This window comes from Tauraco erythrolophus, chromosome 2, assembly GCF_009769465.1.
Source record: "Tauraco erythrolophus isolate bTauEry1 chromosome 2, bTauEry1.pri, whole genome shotgun sequence".
NCBI lineage: Eukaryota > Metazoa > Chordata > Aves > Musophagiformes > Musophagidae > Tauraco > Tauraco erythrolophus.
The window spans coordinates 20,554,856-20,573,935 of NC_141466.1; the positions used below are offsets into that span (position 1 = coordinate 20,554,856).

Here is a 19,080-nt window from a genome sequence, read left to right on the forward strand (position 1 = left end):
AACCATCTCTATAGAATCTACTGTCATGGCTATCTTTTATTCACACACTAATTCAATGAAAAAACTAACAAATTATGTTTTGCCACAATCTAACTCCATCAGTAAATCTATCCCTTGTTGTATAGATGGAGAAACTGACAGGAAGAAATTAATTAAAGGTGACAAAGAATGGAGGAAGTTAACATTAGCACTAAAATTCAGGAACTGTGTGCGGGTATTCTGCTTGGTGCCTCTCCTAGCCTTCTGTGGCTACATTTGAAAAATTTTTCTGATCTTAAAAAACTACTTCTCATTGTGCTCTAAAGCAACTAAAATAGATCAATATCCTTTCATCCAGCATTTTTTAGTTTTCCACATATTCACAGAAGCCAGTAAAGCAAAAAAGGTAAGTGTGTGTGGATTTGATCTTAACTAAATTAGCTAAAACTTGGAATTCTCCTCAACTAGGAAACTATGATTTAAAAATGGATGTAAACAATAATGTAACAAGATGCTTCCTACCAAGCCAAGTGCATTTTGCATCAGCATTGCATAATGGGCAACTGGTAATTACCGGTATCTGATGTATTTTTTTTAATGCAGAAATACCTTGTTATTTTCCTGACATGAAAAAAATTGATGCTAACACATGAAGCAAGAAAAGATAGACTATAATACTAGAAGAGCATCAAGTCTATCTCCCAAGGTCATCAGGCATTAATTACAAAAGCAGCTATTTTGAAAAACTAGGAGATGTTTCAAATAGTATGAAGTTACCAATTGCTGATTTGCTATTTTCATCTATTATTTATTGGCTGACATTTCATGAAATCATGTGATACCAAGTGGAAAATGTTTCAGTATTTCCTTTAAAAACAGAATTTTGATTTTATTTCAAAGGAAACATCACTGAATTTGAAAAGTTTTACAGACTGTTCAGATTAAACGTCCCTTTACAAAAAGTTACTGTCTAAAAAAGTAATCTTTTAACTAATTTCAAACACATCTTCTTAATCCTACACCAACAAATGCAAATAGAGTTTTTAAGTCTGGATGTTTATCCCTCTGGACTGCAGTGTTGCTCAAGACCAGACCGTAAGACACATAGTTGCAATAATGTGAAAGCAGAGTCATTTGGGTGATCAGCTATTTCTCCAACAGAACAAAAGCATTCATTCTTTCACACATTGACTTTTGCAAAACTTAATGGATGGTCAAAGGAACCAATTCACCAAGTTTTGACTACAACATTGTCTGTTCATACAGAGAACCATATGAGCACCGGTATTCGCCAGTTTCAGAAAACTCCAAAAAGAAAATCTTCCAAGACGTTCTTGCAACAATTCAGTGTAATGAAAAAAAAAAACTTCCTAAACAAACTGATTCCCTTTATTACATTCACTGATCCCTCTACTTTAAATTATATACTGGTTTTGGAATGATGAACCAAATATAACAGAGGAAATAAAGTTAACCACAATTAATTGCATTAACTAAATAAAATCATGTCATGTTTTGAGTTGTTCTCAGAACAGGTAAGTCCTGACACCGCAATCCTGGACAAGTGAGAGGCCCATCGAGAGAGAGAGACAGAACTCCGAGAGTCTGAGGGAGTCCTACAGAAGAGAATCCCAAAAAAAAGAGATCTCAACTTCCCAGTCAACCCTCACCTACATAATAGCCACGACGTTGCATCGTATCGAATATTTCATTGGCCAATGCAGCCCTCAATCCTAAATCTAAGTTCAAATCATAAGGGGAGTTGTGGGCCCTTTGTCCCAGCCACACTCCCCCCTATCCTGTTGTGCTCCTGCACACTGGCAGGTACACAGCAAGCTGAAAGGTCCTTCCTGTCTCAGTGCCAACTCTAAACATTCTATCACTATCAACATTCTTCTCATAACAAATCCCAGACTAAATCCAAAACACAGAGCTCTTCTAGCTGCTAAAAGAAAAACTAACTTTGTCCCAGTCAAACCAGGATACTCTTGCACTCCAAGATTTACCAAAAATAAAAAGCTAGTCAGACATCTCAGCCTAGTTTTCCAGGACTCCAATGATTCAAAATGTATTTGCAGGCTTTTTTCACATGTCAACTATTAACAGACTGAAAGTTATTTTATTATCCTTTAGTGAAACAAGTAGTTTACTGTTTCACCTAGAACAAGTATGTTTTTGCAAAGTCTTTTTCTTTTTCCACATCATTATTAAAAGTTCAACTATCTCCATCTAAGAATAAGACAATAATGTTCAGATAATATAAACCACATCAAAACTCTCATTTTACTTAACAACAACGAAAAGTTTTCTAGCTGAGCAGACATGATATCTGCCCATGACCTTTAAGTTCCCTTTAATTTTCCCACACTATCTGCCATTCATCCCACAATATTTGATTCTGTCTTGGCAGTGACACAGGACATACTTTTACTATCTTCTTCCTCAGAAAGTCCTTCTTGTTCGTTTTTGTTGTTCCCTTTCCAGTTAGTTTTGGTCATATTTCCCTTTTGCTTTTGAAAATTACTCTTCCTGAACACTCAAATATGTAATTTCACTGTTTGGAAGTATCTTTTCGTTACACTAAATGTTAGAAAATTTGGAGAAGATTGTCCCTATGCAACATAAATTTCTAGATGAATTCATCACTGTAAGCTCCCATAAAGCTGCTCAAACCAAACGACCTTTTACTGGATGTAGTACACTTTATGCTAGAAAATTGTAATTTGCAATTTTCAGGCTAATTACATTTCACCATTTTCTGCATTTAATCTACAGCATAAGCTTCCCATACAACAGTATTTTTTCTTTATACGCTTTTTATAGCCAAGTGCTCAAAAAGTAATGCACCTTGTTCTTTGCTTGAAACAGACTCCTGTGAGTACTACCCTCTTGGGTTGTTAATTAGTAAACTGACTGATATGCATTCAAGATCCTTATATCAATTAACTTTAAAGAAGGTATCAGTGTCTTTAATGTTGCATACTGTCCTCCACCTCTTTTAGCCACTCTGTCCTTAAGTAGGCTGTAAGCACTGATTTCACATTCTTATTTCATGAACTGCCCTATAAGGCTTCAATAATATCAATTATACCTCATTTTTCCCCACTGATGAGAATTTCCCATTTATCATGCTTGTCACCAGGTCTTATCACTGATATAAAACCAACTGCAAATCTTGTTTTCAATTCTAATTTAAGTTTAATTGGCTGCTGACTCCAACTTTAAATTGTGGTTTGCTTGGGCTTTCAGTTAAGTCCCTTCCTGGTTGCTACAGGGTCCAGCTAGGAAGATTCCCCACCCCATGTCCCTTCACACAATCTGCCTTCTCAACGGACTTGGTCTCCATGTTTCACACAAAGAAATGTGCAGATTCACTCTAGCCAAATCTAACAAATTCCCCTCCAGTATTTTCTTTTGTAGATCTTCCTTTTCCTTACATCTTTCTCAGCCTCCTAGTTTCCTTTTTCTTAATAGTTGCACTCATGATGCCTGTCAATTTATCTACCATTTGGTATCACAAGCAGTACCAAATACCTTGCGGCTATGTCTCCTACAGCTTTCTGCTTTATCCCTCCACAAACAGTTCCCACTATTAGCCAGTATACTTGAATATCTATTAATAACTTTACACTTCCTGTCATGTTGAACGTCTCCTGACTTTGGGGTTGTTTGGTTTTGGGTTTTTTGCTACAAACCATTAGAGCACTCTTCTGGATCCTACCTATTTTTCCTTTCCTTTCGTGGCATCAGTGGGAATGAATACTCATTCTGACTGCTAAAAAAAGATACTGCATGTATACATTTTTACATCAAAGAGTTATCAGATTTCATGAAAGAAAAGAATATGGTTTCATGGTTTGACAACTGAATTGTTCTTTGGCCTTTTAGAAGATTTTAAAGGCAACAGGGCAGGCAAACTGAGCAACAGGGCAGGCAAGGTCTTAAATGCAGCTAATACTGATGGGAATCTTTTACTATTGCTATGAAGCCCTATAAAAGTTTACATTCAATAAAAAAAAATATTAGAGGCAACTCAAGCCAGTATCGTCATATTGTCTGCTGTGTTGTTTTAGTTTTAAACATGTAATTATTCCATCAGAGACTACCATAACACATCTGCAGAAGGTATCTGAATTGAGACACCATGACCTCCCAAGTCCTGGGTGATCAATGTAAGAACAATACTGTTACATGATGTTTAACATTTCATAAGGATTCTCTTTACTTGTTCTGAGCACAAACCAAGCACCTCAGCTCCGTTACACCAAGATGGCCTGAACCCCACATAATTCTTCAACAAGATCAGAACCTTCAGATCCAAAGTAGTGGCCGCTGCCATGTGAGCTAACAGAGCACTTCTCCTTAGAAGCAATTTATCTTCTTAGAAGCCATTTGCTGGCCTAAAGAATTTTACAAGTGTTCACTGACAGCATAGTTTCCTGATACATTAAGAGGCACAATGAAGAAAAAGTCTCAAAACTTTTAGTGAAAAGCAAGCTGTTCTACCAATGACATACCTTCACTCTCACAAATGGCTAACTGGTTTTGTCTGAAACTAAAAACTAACAAAGCCTAAAACCTACAGTCTGAAACAGAGCCAGTGAAATTTCTGTTCAAACAGTTACCAACTTGGTAGCTACAAGGAAGTGAAAACAATGTTACAACCAAAGGACTGGTCGGGATCCTGAAATAAAGGTGCTGTGGGCCCAGTTTAGAGTTGTGATCATTTAACAATAACTTCAGGTGTCAGCACAGAGGTCACTGAAGTACAATGCAACTTTTGAGGGATTGTCTTCAAACTCACTGGAGGTCAAATACAACAAGAGCTTTTCGGGAATCACACTCTACATGTTTAGCAGAAAATTTGGCAGTATTTAGCAAAATTGGCAAATTTTGAGAAGGCCTGGGACTAAACAGCCCTTGTACAGTTAGTCACAACTAAGGCATGCAACAACAGCTTTACTTTAGTGGTGCCAGGATTACTACTTCTTTTCTTGAGTACCAACTTAAACCTCAGATTTTAAAAACAGTATTTGAATGCTTTTTACATATGCATAATATGTTGTGACTGCTAATATTCCAGTAATTATGTTAGCCTAGGCACATACTGTATCAGGATTTTTGAAGACAATCTGTGATACGCTTAAGAGTGAATTTAATGTATCATTAAAAAGAAAATTATTATTGTTCTTTTGAAGAGTTCTTTTTCTTTTTTTTTTCCCTGTTAAATTCAAAATCTTTTTGCCAAGTTAAAAAAAGCCCTTTTAATTTAGTACAGCTTGGGAAAACAGGGGCTTTTTATGTTTGGTGTTTGTTGGTGGTTTTGTTTAAAAAAAAAACGTGAAAAGTCTGAGCGTTAACTGATCTAGATTTGACTGGGTACTCACTCTGTCACACAGCTCTTCAAACGTGAAGTCTGCAATGGTTCCACACGCTTTATTCAGCCTCAGCTCTCTGCCTTGCACTTTCAGAATCCTTGGTCTAGTTACTATGGGAACATGAACAAAGACTCAATCTTCTCTGGATAATTACTATAAAATTCATCTCTTACAGATAGGAAATGCATAGCTTGATGAATAATAGCACATGATTCAACACATAAATTAGACAAAATGCTGATACAATGACTGCCACTTGAGTGTGGCATCAACCCATATACAGCAATGGAACTTATTAATTGGTCAGTGGAGATTGGGCATTGTGTTCTAAATGTATTCTCTTTCAAGAGAAATTAACTTACGTACAATCATTTTGTTTCTGAGCCAGCTCATCAAACAACTTATCCATGACAGCCTCCACATCAGCTTCACTTGTGCTACAGTGAAAAGAATAATAGAATATGAAATTAATAACACTTGAAGCCAACATCAAACAGCTGCCTGAGCCTGCTTAGCTTTTTGCCCATAAAAAAGAGAACAGGATGTTATGTTCTAAATACAAACATTAGATTTAGAATACACTTAAAAGTAGAGAATATTAACTCTCAGGTAGATGATTCTGCCTTATTTGCATACACTGAAAGACTTCTGTGTTTTGAGCTGTTTCCAGTAATGAGGCAATACAGGCAGAGCAGATCCATTAACACTATGTGTACACAATGAGAAAAAAGGCTTCTGGCTCTATCTTGCATACAAAATAAGAGCAAATAGACAAGGCAAGGCAGTCAAGCACCTAAAGAAGTATCCTTTGAAATTTCTGAGAGGGGACTTTGTGAAATTAAATATCGGAGCAGCTTTCTGGGGGTGGGGGGGAAATCAAGTCAACTGACTGTATTGATCAGACAATTTGCAAAATTAAACTACGAAATGCAAAATACCAGCATGATCTCTGCATTAGTAATTTTATCCGTTTTCCCTCTCTGTCACCAACACTATTTGGGAAAAGATCAACCACAGACAAAATATGAAATGAAAAATATCTGTGCTGAGAACTGAACTTGCCACAAGAATTGGAATCAATCTGATCAGAGAATATCTTTTGTCACTAGATAGGTTAGAGGGCCAGCCTTTCTGTGTTTCTTTCTTAAAGAAGATCGATAATATTCCTAGTTGTTTGTTTTTCTATCAGCTAGTTTAAGAGCTGAGAATAGTAAATTAATGCTACAGTAGACAATAAGCTAGAACTAAGATGTAGAACGCTTCACTGAAGTTTGCATAATCTTATTTGGTGTGAACAGTTTACTTTTATAGATTGTGGATTCACTCAAGTTGCCTTGCTTCACACACTTCTAGACAATGACAAGTGATGATCAGCATGTTACACAATTACTTTCCTGTTCATTAGGCCTTAAGCATCTTAAAAACGTTTATAGCAGAACTGAAATAACTACTTTTTAGCTCAAGCTTAACAACAACAAACTTTGCAGATACAAAGAATTTTGAAAAAAAAAAATCATAAACTTCTGCAAGTGTCATTTCAAACACTTTAAAAAACTTTTTCTGAATAGATTACATAAAATTGTAGCTTCAAAAAAAGAAATTTCTCTCAACATTTTATTTGTGTGCTGCTTTCCTCTGACAAAACAACAAATGAAAAGGAACATACATAATCAGAAAAAAGCCACAAAGGAGGGGAAAGAGTGCACATATATCAGAGAGTTTGCACACATGTATGCATATAACTATATCAAAAAATTTGATGTAAAGGATACAAGAAGAAACAGTCAAATATCATGCCTAGGTGTGTATTTGCACCTAACTGCCAAGAAAGTTTCAACTGCCAAGAAAGTCTCTTTTGAAAATAGATGCCTGAGACTGAGATATCAAGGAAGGTGCTTTGATCAAGAATCATGTAACTGTGTTACACTGATTGCTTTCAGATGAGTATCAAACAGCTTTAAGGAACCCTTAGTTGTGTATTTTAAGCAAAGAAAAGACTACACAAATTATGAAACATCAAGAGGACTTTAAAAAAATGTCATGGTGATACTATAACCATTAATAGGGGAACGTAAACATGTTGGACAAGAACATTTTCCTTTGGAGGCAAGACTGGTAAATAAATTTCAAAAATCTGTAGCAAAATACTGTATAGTACCCAACTTTAAAACAACACACGCAAAAAAATCCCCACGTACTATGCAAGTTCTGCAGGGTTGAAAGCTCCAATGAACAAGTTTGAACAGACGAATGAATGAGATTCCCTCAGAAAAAGAAAGGATGATGAAATAAGTGTCTTATTTCCACTGGCAGCTACAGGATTTTTTTTTTTACTATTTTCTCCACACACACTGCTTCCTAATGATTTACATGGCAAGTTCTAGAGGTAACCAACATCCTTCCAATGAAAGAACATGAGATAGATTGATCACCAATCTGCCATTCACTTGATCACAAGCTTTACAGCAGAATACCATGAAATATTTTGGCTGGGTACTACTCCTGGCACTTGTTCCTTATTTCTTCCCCTCTGAGAGCTGATGTTTAGCCTATTACCTGCTAGAAACCACATACGTGCTCTTCCTTTCTTCAGAGTATGGACACTGAGGAAAGAATATGGCAGGTGCTCTTCACAATTACCAAACAGAAAGTCACAGACTGCAACAGGCACAGTAAGTGGGGCCATAAGCAGAGACAGCTTAGAGACATCGGAACAAGAGCCACGATGAGCGATTCTGAGCTAATAGTAGTGGCTTCAAACAGCACTTCCAAGTTGACACCGCGAAACACAAAAGACAGTAGAGCCAAGCAAGAATACAGAACAAGAGTTACTTTCTTGAGTACAGAATCAGAACCTGCATTTGATCTGTTTTCCATACACAAAATTCTGTTATTTCCTTCTAGAAGTGGAAAGACTTATCCATTGTAGTTCTATTAAGCAGTACTCCTCCTTCCAAACAACTACAATTTCTAACTTCATAAAGTGATATGGACATACCTAATTTCAAATGTCTGTCATATCAATGAAAATACTGCACCTTTCTTAAGGGACACATGATCATTAAATCAATATTGTATGTTGGGTTGAAAGACACAATGCTTATAAGTCTCATTTTAAGTTATTACTGTCTGCCTTTCTCAGGTTGTCATTGATTAAATACTGTAAGAGAAAATATGAGATAGAAAAATGTCTGCAATGCAAAGGTTTCAAATTATAAAAAAAAAAAGAGCATGTTTCTATTAGGCAGATATATGCTGCAACCATAAGCACTACTGTGAATGTATCTTTAAATATATTTATTTGCAAATAAAACGCTAAAGAAATTTTGTCATGATAAACAGAAACAATCTGTCCAAATAGGAGGGTATTGGGTTTTTTTAATCGACAGCACTGGAAACACCCAACATTAACTGAATCCTTGTCATTGGATTTCTATAAATACTTAATTACTTAAATACAATAAGGATGTTCTTCTATTATAAGAGAATTGTGCAATCTCTTACAAGAGGATATTCATTACTTTCTAACCATCTGTCACTTCAGTTCTCCAAACACCACACCTCCCCAAAAAAATCTAATTAGTTTTTATTCAGTCACACATTATAAATGACGCTAGTGTGGATACTGAAAATGTAGTTTAATGAAGTTAATATCAAGGCATAATGGAAGGCGGTTTGCTGAACAAAATGGACCAGAAGGCAAAGAAAGGAAAAGTCACACTCTGCTAATTTTACTATACATTTTTCATTTCCCATTGACTACAAAATTATTGGCTAATAAGAAGGAAAAAGAGGGCAAATACCATATCATAGATAAACTTACAGGTAGTAGAGTTTTCCAGCAGCAGGAAGCACTCGTTTCCTGTAGTCTATTCCAGAATCAAGCTGGACTGTGCTGCAGTATTTCTATGGAGACAAAAAAAAAAAAAAAAAAAAAAAAGAATAGCTTTCCTCAAGGCAAAGCTATATTTATTATTGTCTGCATTAGAGAGAAGACATACTACTGTGATAAACCATCAGGATGAATATCATCTGCAAAACTGAAATCAAGATCACAAAATTGAACTCTCCTTTACAATTATCGAAGCAAAGAAATAAGCTGGAAATCATTCACATACTCAAAACAAAAAAGTGACCAATTTCAAAAGTCTATCACTTAGAAATTTAATATAGATTGGAAGCACAGGGAATGAACATAACTCATTCTCTCTGGGTAGTACTTTGTTGGGGGGGTAGTGTAAAAATTATTTTCACATTACAGAATATATATTTAGAAATAGAAAATTAAGAGCAATAAAAGTTTAGCAGACCACAATCAAATTCTAGCAAGAGAGACAAGTGAAACTACTTCTACTTTACAAGGTAAAATAATTTTTTTCTTCTCCTTCCATTAAGAAGATTAAAAATTTTATGAGTCAAACATCAAATATATGAACCGCGCCAAGTCTTGCTGCAAAACAGACTGAAACATAAAGGGGAATAAATAAAACTCTATATTGAAAAGATTTTGTTTCATTTTTGTAATGTCTGAATTGACTCAGAAAAGTATCTTCCCTCCCCAGTAAACAACCTGTAAGATTCCAAGTACAATATAAACATCCCTGAGTAGTCACAATAATTGCTTCTGTTAGAAAACTCAAAACCAGCTGCACTAAAAGGTGCTTTTTTTGATTCAAGGCCTAAGACTGAGAGTAAAATTCTCACTAACCTCAGCAGGATCAAGATTTTACACCCTCTGGCAAAGGGAATAGTTCTGTCTATCTGTTATTACTACTGCCAACATACAAAACTTCTAGGTGTTATATAGCTAGAAGCAAAAGAAGCTATAAAAGAAAGAGAGGAAAAGTTTTAATATTTTAGAAAATACACCTCTACCAACAATTTGATTAAAGCAATAGAGCTTTTTTTGTAGGTAATTCAACACTATTAAAATTCTTTGGATTGCTAGGATGTACTAAATTACTCTGCTTCTTCACTGCACTATGAACTATATTAGTTTATCTCTAATACTCTCGTTTATCTTTAATACTCTCGTTAAGTGTTTCATATTCCATGTGTCAAATTCTTCAAAGCCTCCTTGAGGCCATTCAAATATCAAAATTGGAAATGTCAAATCTCATTTATAGCAACTACATTGCAGGAAAAAAAAACCTTAAATTTTAGAAGAACTATCATCAGTGATTTAGGGAACAATGGCCCTTTTGAACGAATGCGTTGCACAGGACTTACAGATTACAAATGTCTGCAGGAGTGACCGTGATGACTCATTGCACTAATTTTTTGCCCTTAGCTGTTACTGAAGGCTGTATACCTATTTTAAACCTCCAACTTCTCTGCAAAGATAAACAGCTGAAGAAAGAAGGTGAAAAAAAAAAATCCTGAAAGCACAGAATCCCAGGAAAATCCATGTATCTTTAATTCTAGTAAGCGAAAAAGCCATGCTAATCAAATCATTATCTTGGGCTAAGGCTACTGCAAACACAATAGCATTGGTGCTACAATATTATTATAATCTATTCCCTTTCTTTTCATGAAAGCTTACAAAGAAAGAGAATACAGAGCAGAAGAAAAAAGTTCCAGAGGCATGTAATAATATGCACAAGGGACGGAAGATGTTTAAGCTTTTCTTCAGCATCAGTCTGGCAGTCAAGGCTAGAAGCAAGATTCCCGAAATTTCACAGCAAAGCTGGTGTACTTAGCTTTTCTTTGCCAGGCACTGATGCTCAGCATCTTTTCACCTAATGTTTTATTTTTCCAAAGTAGTATATTAGCTCAAGTATTATTTTCATCATGTCAGTAGAGAAAAAACCCCAAACACATAACTACAGCTATGTGGACTATGAAATTATTTAGATTAACTTTAAATACTTGAATATTTAGTAACGCTGTTTATAATTTTGGGGTTTTCTCTGGAAACAGACAGGAGACGTTGTATGAATTCAGCCTCATCTCTTTGGCCTTCAAGATGGGTTTACAAACTCTCTCTCCCAGTGTTGTGTCGCATATAGAGTGAAGAGCGAACACAGGAACTACGTATTCTTAAGAGTGTGGCATGGTTATGGTATGGCTGAAAGAAAAAAAAGCGCACCTGAACACTGCAGCTGGAGTAAATTTATTGTGCTGATATTTACAGTGGTGCTTGTGGCTCAGCTGCTCATGACTGCTGAGTAGGGCAGACATTCTGTGCACTCAAATACAGACTGACGCTGGGCTAGATCATGCAGGTCACTGCAGCTTGCTAACATATATCGGCAGTTGGTGCTACAGTATTTTAGACCCCTCGTGTTCTGCTTACAAACTTACCGCTCCTTAAACGCGCTGACAGGACAGTCTTTGATGACTTCACGACTTACCCCCAGAATTCATTCACTGTAGTGTTAAGAACTGTAGATGTAAATACTATGATAGAGCTAAGAAGTAGATGCATTTCTTCCATCTTCCCTTTTCTTTTTCTTCAAAATAATTAGTGTTATCACTGTTCAGGAAAAATCACTATGCTTAGTGACACTAGTTAAGAAGAGCTTGTGTGCTCAAAAGCTTATTCATGCTTTTGAACCCTTTTAAAGCTACAAACAGTTGCCTAAATGAAAGATATTTATTTTCCCTATGAACGTTGTCTTGTATTTCTACAATAATGTACTACTATTGATTCTGATGCGATATAACATTATATAGTTCACTTAAAAAATATCCATTAGATATTCTGGGCTATAGGACCTTTCAGCCAGAAAGGCAATAGCAGCATCCCATTCAGAGATATATAAAATACAGTTATTATAGTCCTACTGATTTTTTGCTTCCTTAAGAGGCGAAAGTCAACTGAACCAAACATCAACAAAATGGAAAAATAGAATTGATATACAACAGTTTTCTGTAACACATGAGATAAGCGTAGAAGTAGGGGCCAGTTAATGGGAACAGAGAGATACTTAGTCTTTTGGAAAACATTTGGCATTTTACTATCCTACTCCTTCAATGTTCCTAATTAATTTCTGGTTTCAGCTTGGGTTTTTGTTTTGTTTTTCATTTGTCTTAACTCTGTCCTATCTTTCAAATACAGTTCTGTCTCCTATTTTTCAAATCGTTATTCTCAGTCAAGCTCTGGTTTATATTTTACTTTGAATCTCTAGCGTATTTTTCATCCATTACTGTCTCAAGAAGCACTGACTTTTTTTTTTTTTTTGGTCCCCACCAGACTGATGCTCTGTTCAGGAAGGTACTGCAGCCATTTAGAGCCCTTGTTCTAAATAAAACAGTCACAATAATGTCCTAATCCTTCTACAGGTTCACGTGAGTAAGTATCTACCACTGTTCATCATTAATTATTTTTACTGAGACACTTCAAAGCTCACTCACACCTATTCTGTCAGGCACTGTATAAACATACATAACATGGATGGCCCCCACCATTAAAACAAAACATTATAATCTGCGTAGCAACATACTCCCAGAAAACATTGCTTTAAAACATGATTGCTGCTGTTAGGTTATAAGCTTTGTAGGGTAGGAATAACCTTCTGCTTACATGAATTTATGAAAGAAGAGTACAGATCTATAGGCGCTACTAGAAAATAACATAGTAATAATAATAATAATAAAAAAAAATCAAACAGAAGTGTAAATAAAGAAACCGATCATCAAATGACAATATGGAAGAAATTAATGCCAACAAAACAGCATAGAAACAAGCACTGGTGCAGGCAACACTATTTACACAAACCGAGCTCTACCCAGTAGAGAAGGGAAAGGGTGCGACAGCAGTACCAGTGAACTGAAGGGCTGCAACAGGAGGATTGCTTGCACAGCCAGGCAGTAACAATGGCATTTCTCCTCCGAGTTAAGAGCGTACCGGTGGAGACGGTTCTAAAGGGGGATTCAGCACATGGTCACCTGTACTCCAAGCCAGAGTCAGAAAGGTCACAGAGAAGCTATTCACTGAGCAGAGATCCAAAAGTTTTTCCTTTGGAGACAAGGGTACCCACCACAATTCTTTGTTTCTATACATGTAAACATTCACTTATCTGCTTCATAGGAGTGCAGAGGGCAAAACTTCATATTCATAAATATTTTTTCAAGAGAAATGCTTTAAATGTTGAAAAGACAGTATATAATCAGAACGTATAGAATAAGAAAACAAAGCACACCAAAATATTGTATACATCCAAGCTAAACACTTGAAATACCAGATTTACAAACATCAAAACCAGATAATGGTTGCACGGTATGGAAAAACAAATACCGCTCATAACTGTAAGAATGAAATACCGAACCTCAGAGAGGGTGCAGATTTGAGTACTACCATGCATCTTTTCTCCCCCTCACAGATGTCAATGACATTATACTCCCACATCATGGAAGTAGAAAAATCAATACTATCATTTAAAAACCTTGCAGACTCAGGGAAGGGAGGGCAACAAAATAGATGGCAGGCTTCTCTAATTTTTACCCTTAATCTTTTTGCAGCATAGGGAAAAACCCGACTAGAATTACATACAGAAGTTCTAGTTTCTCTCTCCATCTTTGGACTAACTTCTCCAGCACTGAACTGATTAAACCCTAAAGATGTGATTGCATCCTCGCACTCACTAATCACCACCACAGAATCCTAATCAACAGTCAAAGAACTAACCGAGTGCTTAGATTGTTAGTACTTAATTGTCAAAGCCCTCACTGTAACTATTGGTTTCCATTTTTTAAGATGGAGATTTAAAACTTTCAAATTTCATTCACTTGGGCTAAACTTCTATTTTTCTTTTTAAAAAAATATTTAAAATTGAAGTCACAGCTAGTCTAGTCTGTCCTTGTGGAACCATCTAGTGTTTTCAAAAGATTTTCTATTCTATTGAGATATTTCAAGACTGACTTACCCTATTCAATTCAAATGCATAAAATTAATTAGTCATACAATTTATTTTGAAGTCATTTATGTATTTATGTATACAAAGAACAAATACAATTACAGAATTGAAAACGCAATTAGTAAGTTAAAAATACGGCATGATCATGCACTCATTTCCACTGAAGTGGCATAAAAACTTCTGATTCCAGAGGAAAAAAGACAAAGCCTCAAGTCTCAACTTGAGATAAAACATCTAAAACAATAATCTTCAGATAGAATAGAGAAAATTACACTTTCAGTATACCTACTATAGAAAGTTGTTAAATATAGAGTAATGTAAATACATTTTTCTTGCTATTTTTCTTCCTGTAAGCACCTCTAATATTCCTTTGTTGCTGCAATCAAGCATGGTAGATATTAAAATGCTTAACTGCTCAAGAAATTAAAGTCCATGACATGACAGGTCGTGAAGCAGAGGAATAAAGGTTTCAAAAAGTTTCAAAAGGAAGTAAAAGTTAACTGGATATCTTGCAAGTTCTCAAGACGTGTTTCCCACGTGTCACAAAAACCCCCCTGAATTTCTAATAGATGGCCTTGTGGTCCACTGTACTAAACACACTGTGTCCCTGCGAGCTCAAATACTGTGATCAGCTCATGACCCTTGATAATGCAGGTGAGTAGCTCTCTCTCAGCCTTATTGAAGACCACCGTAAATCAATCCAAATGTCATTTTCTGCTCTGAATTTTAATGGCATAAAAAAAAAAGAGCCAACATACAAAAATCACACTAATCATCCTGTTGGCCCACAGGATCATTCAAACCCTATCTGAGGACCTCCAAAGGTGTAGGGGGACAGAGATGTGAGTGGCTTTACCTTGGGATGACTACTGCCTTAATTCCCACACCTGCTGATTTCCTCAGCCTTTCACACTCAGGTCATGCCAGACACCTGCAACCACAGCGGTAGCACTGCATCTGCAGTATCAAATACACCTTCCATATGAGCAAAGAAGAGTATAGCCCTACTCCCAGGCATGCAAAGCTGCACAGTCTTGGCCTCTGGTGTAGTTCTTAAAAAGCACATGAGAACACCTGCTATTAATAACCAAGCCATGCCTACCTAAGTGCAACTTCTAAACACTCTTTCAGAATAAAAGGTATCATAATTTCCACACAGGTATCATCTTCCCTTATCAAATGCATCCTCAGCATTCAACACTTCGTATTAGCTTATATCCAAAAACCAAACAATACCCCACTAAAAAACACCCCACACCTGTCCTGCTGATTCGGTCTCCATTATCAAGACACAGAATCACTAATCCTTCCCTCCAGCAAATCAAAAATAATGAGACTGTTCATTGGCAATAATTCTTCTCATACATTTACATCCAGCCTAAGAAAGAAAAATTCTCTCACATCACACAACATGTAGACGTGTGATGAGAACGCTCAGCCAGCAACAGAGGAAGAGTTCCTCAGGTAAACAGAGCTCACTAGACTTAATTGATTTTATTTTTCGTTATTTGACTCCATGTAGTGTTAGATTATCAACTAGAATTTTATTTCTTTTTTTCTTAAAATTCTTTCTTAAATGATTTCAAAAGAAGTTTTCTCCGTCCAAAGGATACCATTACAACTGCCATTTTCCTCAAAAGATTCATAACTGTGGTAGAACAAGAATCCTCTCAAGCAAAACCTCAGTGTGTCATTAAGAAAAAAAAGCATACCCACAGGTTTAACTTTGCTGTACTCTCCAAGTCACCAGCAAGTGACAATCACCAGCACATTTCAGAGCGCGAAACTGGTCCAACTGGGACTCACGAGCTGGGCAGGACTGTACACAGCCTGATGAGAGAAGCGCATGAAGTTCAGTGCAATGCCTCCTCCGGTGCAGCTCTAAAAGGAGATCAACCAGACCCATTAAGTCACAAGCAAGCATGGTACAGGTGCAGGACCTTCAAAGGGCTGCTCCTTTTATCCATGCTTAAAACTGATCTTGTTAAAGGAGGGAGGGAAAAAAAAGAAAAAAATAAAAGAGTAAATGAAGTTTATAACACTCCTTTCTGCTACACAGATCCCTGGCAACAAGATGTACTCAGTAAGAAGGAGAAGGAGAAAGGGAATCATCAGGTATTTGGTGGTGGATAAAAACTTGGTCCAAGCGTTGTTGGGTGTGCATACAGTTTTTGTCTCCCTGTTCAGATGTTGTTGAAACAGTAGACTTTAAAGAAAATGTCAATGAATCCTCATAAGCACTATACATGACCTCTGGGGTAATTAGCAATCATTCAAAAGCAACAAGACTAAAATGTTCTATTCTTTATTACTGTCAGCTCTTGTCTTGATCAGCATTTTAATAAAGATGGTTCATTGCTAAGACAGTTTCATGAATCAGTCATAATTACATTCTGACATGCAGTGAATAGTAAAGCAAAACTAAATATCACTTCATCAACCTTTCTAACCTTTATGCAAGTATTAACTGTAAATAATTTTTACACAATCTTACAACAGAAAATCTGCATATTTCTTAGCTTTGTACATACTCTACCCTAACTGAATTTCCTGTGACCTATACCTGAAAAAAAACCTTACAATCAGGCATAATTACTTAGTCTTGCATGATATTCAGGTGTTGCCTTTCACAGATCAAATCAACTTCAAGCACAAAAGGCTATTTGTTCTACAAAATAGTGCTATGCTTGAAAGGGTTAAATATTTTCTTTTTTTTTTTTTTTTTACAGTCTTTTACTCCCATGTTCTTCATCATTTGCAGCAATAAAATATGGGAGATTGCTACAATAGCCTTAGACACCTCATGTTTGTTCTAGTTTCAAATGTACAAAAAACAACAAATTTTGAATAAAACTTTCAAAATGTCATCCAAGTATACAGTATAATATCAATGAAACTAATCATGCTCAGGTTAATTTTGGATGGCACACATTTTATCTGTGAATTATTTGTAAATGGACTTAGAGCACAGAAATCTAGGAAGCCCAAATATAATTTTAAAATTAATCTTTGTCTTGCACTTGTGACAAGAACACTTTAAACTTTAAACTGAAGAGTTCAGCAGAGACAAATTCAGAGGCAAAATTAATTCAACAGAAGGTGCACAAGTTTACATTATAGCCTTCAAAACTTTAACAACTAAGAAATCCCACTATTCTTGCTACCACAGGAACATACGATCTATTGTACAACTTTTCAATAACTTATTTTAATGTCTAGCTACAAATCAGCTACCCCCTAAGAAGAGGAAAAATAGACAATTAACTTATAAAATAATGGTGTATGAATAAAGACAGAGACTCTTAAAATGTACTGCTCTGTGAATAGTATTTCAGATATTCAGACAAAAGTGAAAGAATTCAGGAGGTACAGATGTGGCTGTGCTGGGCAGGAGGCAAGTAGCCTCTCCTTTTTCCAGTCCGGGAGCAGAAGAATGGCAGAGTAAACTTCCAGGCAATAAGACTTACACTCAACAGCTCTCCCCATTTCACATCACTTAGGAAAAAATCTTCCTCGTAGAATAAGGAAGAATAAAAATCAAACAAACGAGAAAAAAACACAACACAAAACCAACCCACAAACCACTGTAAAACATTCAGTTTTGCTAAAGAACCAACGAGTGCAACTTTCAATCTCCTAATAAACAAGCTGTGGTGTTCTGTAAAAAACAAATGCCAAGAGTTCACTCCGAGTTTATAACACGATGTTTCATAAGGTAAGGGTCAAATTCACCCCTAATACATGTACTTCATTGGAATTATATCCTGGATGAAGTTATTTGTCTGGATTTCCTTTTCGCTGTTGCTTTTCTTTTTAACATTTGATTTGTATTTCTGTTCCCAGTATTAGCCTTTGCTCCTGCCAGAACTGTTGGCAGGCACAAAAAAAAAAAAAAAGAAAAAAGTAGTATTGATTTACGAAACTGGATTTCCCAGAATAATAAAAAAAAAGCGATTAAGATCTAAACAAAGGCTAAAGATGGCTTACGCTTAGCTCTGATGAGGTCCACTACCTCATTACCAACAACTGAAAACTTCTGATGCATTTTGTTTCAAGGGAATCCAAAAGTCCTTGCTGTAAAGCAGGCTGGGGGGTGCAGGGTCCATTCACTCTTTCTGTATCACCACCATTATGTAAGAAGCATAAAACACTGCCTTTATGCTGCCAAACCACAATGACTCTTCTTACATCAAAGCGTTTTCACCACTAGGGTTTTTTTTCTCCGAAATTTATTCAAGCCAAGGGCAGGGAGACAACAATTCATACACGCTAATTACACCTAATTATCTATTCCTTTTTTTTTTTTTTTTTTCTCTTTCCACCAGCTTCAGCCAGTGTTATTTGCTATCTGGGTTTCTCACAACCTCCCCTTGCCCTGTCCATCCAACTCGACAGTAAAGTCTTTGAATAAAACAGTTGTGGCTTCTTAGAATTTCAACAATATAAGGTTCAACTCAAATTAAATTATTCTATTATTAGTTTTGACACATTTATGTGTTAAATATGAAGGCCTCTTGGTTAATTTGGCAAATTCCTCACATCTCTTCATGGCTGGAATTGCTGGTAACACGCTCTCTTGTAGGAGCTTCTCCTCATGCTTTCTTTTCATGATCTAAATGAAATGTTTATTGGATTAAAGTTCTTCTCTGCAGACCTCCATGGTGGCCTGTGACAAAGAGCTTAAAAGCTTTATTAATTGGCTCGGGCTTTTGGGGGGGGAGGCAGGACCTCATTTCACATTACATCACAAGCAAATAAAACTGCCACGTGTAATTAGACTAATTCAGTCTGATACAGCAGGAATCAACTATTCCATATCTATGATATGCTTTGATTTACTCATTTTAATCAAGTTGTAAACAAAC

At 36.1% G+C, this 19,080-nt stretch overlaps 1 protein-coding gene across 2 annotated transcripts in view; it reads right to left on the minus strand.

Annotated features, from left to right (window-relative positions):
• Window positions 1-19,080, minus strand: part of AFG1L (AFG1 like ATPase) — a 69,602-nt gene that overhangs the window by 14,800 nt on the left and 35,722 nt on the right. For both annotated transcript variants that reach the window (XM_086608129.1, XM_086608128.1), the window contains 3 exons: window positions 9,181-9,263; window positions 5,724-5,794; window positions 5,367-5,467 (listed from right to left, as the gene is read on the minus strand). In XM_086608129.1, coding sequence (XP_086464255.1) covers window positions 5,367-5,467; window positions 5,724-5,794; window positions 9,181-9,263 — 255 coding nt within the window. The remainder of the gene's footprint in view (window positions 1-5,366; window positions 5,468-5,723; window positions 5,795-9,180; window positions 9,264-19,080) is intronic.